This window comes from Achroia grisella, unplaced genomic scaffold, assembly GCF_030625045.1.
Source record: "Achroia grisella isolate CSIRO2021 unplaced genomic scaffold, CSIRO_AGI_Agris_v1 utg660, whole genome shotgun sequence".
NCBI classification, from domain to species: Eukaryota; Metazoa; Arthropoda; class Insecta; order Lepidoptera; family Pyralidae; genus Achroia; species Achroia grisella.
In genome coordinates this window covers 2,206,558-2,212,734 of record NW_026712984.1, presented here as the reverse complement: position 1 = coordinate 2,212,734, position 6,177 = coordinate 2,206,558, and the positions used below count along the sequence as shown (strand labels likewise).

The 6,177-nt window shown below is 39.5% G+C and overlaps 1 protein-coding gene across 1 annotated transcript; it reads right to left on the bottom strand.

The window, feature by feature from the left end:
• Window positions 1–730: 730 nt before the first annotated feature.
• Window positions 731–5,968, bottom strand: LOC131849672 (uncharacterized). Its single transcript, XM_059199785.1, has one exon. It carries the CDS (start codon window positions 5,966–5,968, stop codon window positions 731–733), a length of 5,238 nt encoding a protein of 1,745 aa, XP_059055768.1.
• Window positions 5,969–6,177: the final 209 nt, after the last annotated feature.

The following is a 6,177-nucleotide window of genomic DNA, read 5'->3' as shown; positions in this document are numbered from 1 at the left end:
TTGAATTTGTCTTACTAGACATTATTAAATGCAATTATTATTTTATGTATCTAGGTGACTGTGTCCCATAATGAACTTGTCCCTACTAACTTCATAAATGCTGAAAGTTTATCTGTTTGTTACTGTTAATTTTTATATATATTAGTGGTATTCGGTGGTAATAATTTCGTCACCTTTTCTTCACCCCGCGTTAAAGTCGCTGGTTCAGGGCGTTTACAAATATACCTCTGCCGATGCCTATTATCTAATCACTTTTGTGTACACGAAATAATAAATAAAATATAAAATTGTCCCTATACTCACCCCAAATACACCAAAAATCCGCCAATTTGCACCAAGTTTTTAATATGACCGCCGTAACCGCTGTTCGTTCCCGCGATCGAAAAATGTCACTAGTGTTGCGCGCCGCGTCCGCCAGAGGGCAGGATTTTTTCATATCCCCAACATTAAGACTTTATAGGGACGTATATATACATTTATAGTGTAGGTGTGTTGTGGTATGTTGAAGGTGTAGTGCCGCGAAAAATGACAATAATTGCAGGAAAATTACACATCCCCCCGCCCGAGAAAGGCTGATTGCCTTTATCAAAACAAAAAGTAAATAAATACAGAAAAACAAAAATTATAAAATTATATAGACCGCTCATGTACAGAAATCGCTAAAAATACCGCAAGAAAACTAACACAATAAGTTTTTTAAAAAATAATGAAATAAATAAATATGAAACCATTAGTTAGTGGGGAGTCTACAAATCTTCACAACCGGACGAGTTATAGTGCCTGTTGAAGTGTTAAGCCTTACCACTCGTACTACACCATCTTTACCCGGCAACAATTCTACAATCCTGCCCAATCTCCACTTTAAAGGAGGTAAATTTTCCTCTTTAATTAGGACCAAGTCATCCACCTTAGGAGGATCTATAGGAGACGTCCATTTATTCCGCATTTGAAGAGAATGGAGGTACCGCTCACTCCATTTTCTCCAGAATCTCTGTGAAAGAGCCTGAATTAGATTGTACCGACTCAACCGTGAGTTTGGGATGTCTTCAAAATTATATTCCGGTACAGATAATAACGAGCGTCCGATTAAAAAATGCGCAGGTGTTAACACCTCCAAATCTTGGGGATCCTGAGTCAGAGGACACAACGGGCGACAATTGAGGACGGCTTCAACTTTAGTGAATATAGTTACTAGCTCCTCAAATGTCAATATCTGGTCACCGATGACTCTCCGCAATAAAGTCTTCGCCGCCTTTACAGTTGCCTCAAAAAGACCGCCAAAATGAGGCGCTGCAGGTGCATTAAAACGCCAGGTAATATCGCGTTTACCTGCGCTACTACTAAGTTGCGATTGTACTTCCCGAGAAGCTAAATACCTTTGTACCTCATCTAAGTGTCGATTGGTACCTACATAGTTAGTGCCGTTATCCGAACGAATCACACTAGGTAGTCCGCGTCGAGACGTAAATCTCGTTAGAGCCGCAAGAAAACCCTCTGTCGAGAGGTCCGTAACACATTCAAGATGAACGCACTTAGTCGAAGAACAAATGAAAACACAAAGATATGCTTTCAATGGTTTTGCGTTACGTAAACGAGAAGATTTTATTATAAATGGTCCGGCAAAATCCGTTTGCACGGTATGAAAAACTCCAGTAGCAACTACTCTATCCGTAGGTAAGGCAGACATAAATGGTTCTGTAGGTTTAGCCTTTGTCCGAAAACAAGAAATACATTTAAAAATTCTGGTACGTATAGCTTGTCGTGCCGAAATGATCCAAAATTGAGTCTGTAAAATGGCTTGCAAGGCAGTCGATCCCGCATGACAGTGAATTTTATGATGATGATCTATAATTAAACTCGTTAATGGATGATCCTTTGGCAAAAGAACCGGATGCTTTCGATTATATGACAAATCGGAATGATTTAAGCGTCCTCCGACACGCAAAAGGCCCTCCCCGCAAATAAAAGGCATAAGCCGCCTTAAACGTAAAGAACAAAAACTACTCCGCTTGAGGCAACTTAAATCATCCGCAAACTCCGCAATTTGGACTAGTTTTATCAACCGCAGTAAAACCGATTGTCGTTCTTTTGTTGTCAAAACTCCGGTAACCTTATGGTTTGGATTTTTACAATTACTAAAAAACCTATAACAATACGCCACTACCGCTAACAGCATATTCAAAGAACTAAACCGCAAAAAAATAGGATCTCTCTTGACCATCACCGCGTGAACCTTCACCACCGTCTTTCGAATACCAGGTAAGTCATACTCAGTTTTATTATTTTCACTCAAAGGCCAGGTATCCGCATGGCCTTGAAGCCAGGAGGGGCCCCACCACAATTTGTGCTCGAGCAGTTCCGAAGCTCGACAACCACGACTTGCTATGTCGGCAGGGTTCAGTTCCGAGGGTACGTGTCGCCACGTTATATTCAAACCGCAATTAATAATTTGTGAGACTCTGTTTCCTTCAAATGTCTGTAAAAGATGGGGTGATATCCGCAACCAAGAAAGTACGATAGTACTATCAGACCAGCACACAACATCCTCAATGTTCACATGCTCGTTAATTGAATCCACCACGTACTTTACAAGCCGCACAAGTAAAGCTGCTCCGCAAAGCTCCAGTTTCGGAATAGTAAGCCTTGACTTTACAGGTGAAACCCGTGATTTAGCCATCATTAAAACGATCTTAACTTGACCGCCTTTTCCCACTGTTCTCAAATAAACAGCAGCCCCATATCCAAGTTCAGACGCATCCGCAAAACCATGTATAGAACACGTTCCAGAGTTTCCCAATGCAAATCGTTCCATTTTAAGATTTTCAATCATAGGCAGATTGTTAAAAACACCTTGCCATTCCGCAACAACGTCTGCCGGAGGTTTGTCATCCCATGACAACTTTAACAACCATAGACGTTGCATTAAAATCTTTCCCTGAAAAATTACAGGGGAGATCCAACCCAATGGGTCAAAGGTCCGTGCTAATGTCGATAAGATCGATCGTTTTGTACAAATTTCCATATCACTAAATCTGGTATGGTAAGAAAAACTGTCACTACTTGGATCCCATTGTATTCCCAATAGCTTAATGAAGCTAGGCCCATCCGCGTTGTCTTTAAAAATTCGAGGTTTCTCCAAATGTTCCGCTGGAATGTCTTTTAACAAATCCGTAGTATTTGACGTCCATTTACTGAGTTCAAATCCGCCAGACTTCAGTAAATCCACTACGTCCCGCTTAAGACTTTGAGTCTCCTCCAGGGTATCCGCACCGCCCAAAATATCGTCCATATAAACTGAAGACCGGAGAAGACGCGCTGCCGCCGGAAATCGCCTTTCTTCGTCATCCGCTAATTGTCTCAACGTCCGTATTGCGAGATAAGGACTAGACTTCATACCATACGTTACTGTGTTCAATTCATACAGTTGAAGGGGCATATCAGGAGACTCCCTCCAGAAGATGAGTTGATGTGCACGATCTTTCGGAGTAATTAAAATCTGTCGGAACATCATTCGGATGTCCGTAGTGAATACATATTTATGTAGTCTAAATCTGCAAATGATCTCCATAATATCACGTTGTAACTTTGGTCCAGCATGTAAACAGTCATTAAGACTTACTCCGTTGCTAGTCTTGCCGCTAGCATCAAATACGACTCTTATATTATCTGAATCTGTTTTAAAGATTCCATGGTGACATATAATATAACAACCGGAATCATAGTCTTCTGGTTTTCCGACACAGAGTGACATATGTCCCTTTTCCGCATATTCCCGCATAAAATCTACATATTTTTTCCGCAGCGACTCATTTAACTGCAGTTTTCGTTCCATTGTGAAAAAACGCCTTTTAGCCAATAAAACTGAATCTTCAAGAGACGGCCTGTTCGATAAAAAAGGTAAGTGTACGACATACCTTCCGCTCTCGTCCCGCTGATGAGTAGTAACAAACATAGACTCGCATTCCATATCCTTAGGATCTTCCACTGCGCTAGGAATATCTTCCACCTCCCAAAATCGCTCCAAAATGCTATCGGTTGAAATATTACAGCAAAAAGTTTGCAAAAAATGAGTCTCCTGAGAAGCTGGTTCCGCAACCGGACAAATAACAGGCCCAGTCAACACATGCCCGAACACCGTATTCATGGCACGAGGTAAATTATCATGTATCTTTATAGTACCATCCCCCAAATAAATATCTGCAATAATATCCGCACCAATTAAAATATCAATTTCCCGACTGATATAAAATTGTTCATCAGCAAGAAGTATACCTCTATAACTTTCCGCTAAATGAGGAGATAAGGAAAAACCTGGCAAATTTCGCGTGATCTTATTCAACACTGTAGCTGCAGTGTAAAGAACAGGTAGATCTGTGTACCTAGGCATTATATTTAAATTAACTACTCCCTTGCAGCCAGTTACAGGAATACCACTCAGTCCCGTGACTGATATAACATTAGACCTCAACCGCTTTAATCCCAGTCTGTTGGCACAATGTTCCGAAATAAAGGTACCCTGACTGCCGCCATCTAGTAATGCACGTGCCTCCTGGTAATAACCGTGTTTATCCAGTACTCGTATGATAGCCGTTGACAGTAATACCGTCCGTTGATAAGTACCAGTGGCCTGTGATGCCATTCCTCCAAACACCTCATTGCTGCCTGTACTTGCCGATGAAACCCTAGCTGTAGGAGCCGTCTCCTGAGGCGGATGTTCCGTAGCATCCGTCTTGCTTGGGACATTATTAGTAGATAAACGGGGTTGACGTTCCCGTGACCCCGCAGGTATGTCAAAATGTAATAAGGAATGATGTTTAGGTGAATTGCATTTATAACAATTTCGATTATATTGGCAATTAGCAATGTTATGACTATTAAGGCATCGAAAGCATAAGTTAGTGGATATTACGTGTCGCTTTCGGATGGTAGGCTTTAAACTCAAAAACTTCTCGCACTTAGCGATGAAGTGACCGCTCTTTCCGCAGTATTTACATACCGAGCTAACTTCATTGTGAACTACCGAATGTACAGCCCGTACCGCTGGAGCTGACGTTCTACGCCGCATATGAGCACTGGAATCAGGATCCGCACTAGATTCCAATTTACGAATCTCACCTTCTAAAAATTTCAATAAATCTTCAAAGGCAGGTAGTTCCTTTTCATCAAACTTATTTTCAAAATCCCTTTTTAAGTTACTATCTAATTTTTGAAAATTTATGTAAAATAATATATAAGACCACGAATCTACTGGAAAATTCATCTTTTCTAAAGCCTTCGTATTTTCGAGCAAAGTATTCACAAACAATTTTAGTCCACTCAAATTTTTATATGTGACGGGCGCCGCGCTTAATAAATTGTGTAATAATTTATCCGCTAACAAACGTTTATTATTATAACGTGCCTTAAGTAATTCTAATGCAATGGAGTAATTATCACCGACAATAGATAAATGCTGAATTAATGTTTTTGGTTCTCCTACTAAAGAACTAGATAAATAATACAATTTTTCAGTATTAGTTAATGTTACATCTTGATCAATCAATGATTGAAAAAGTTCCATGAAGGAATTAAATTCCTGTAATTTCCCTGAAAATGAGGGCAGCGCTAACCTAGGTAAAATCACTTTAGACTTGAGATTAGTGTCGGTCTTTATATTGTCACGACAGTAATCCGCTTTAGTTTCAAGAGATAACTCAAAATATCGCCGCTTTATAAAATAATACTTCTTATTATATGTCTCAAAGACCGTCTTAAGTTTCTCTAACTCCGATTCATCCGCCTTGAGTTGCATCTCCGAATGCATAGAATCAAATTCTTGATAATTATTTTCTAAGTCCGCATACCTAACTTGAAACTCAGTCTTTTGTTCCAATGTTAACGAATCTGTCCGCACGAGATCATAAATGTAATCAATATTGTGAGTGGCTTTATCGTACCTAAATTGAATTTTCTTAACCGCCGTTGTCATTTTCGATAGTAAGTGACAAAACAAGCAAACGTAAGTAAAACAAAACCCCAATTCAAATAAAACGTAAGCAAACGCGAACTATCAATTTTGTAAAAGTACTTAATATATAATAAACTCAAGTTTAATTTACTTATAAATATTTAAAAAATAACACAAATTATACTTATACAAATACCTTCAACTGGCACTATAACTTATACTAGCCAAGT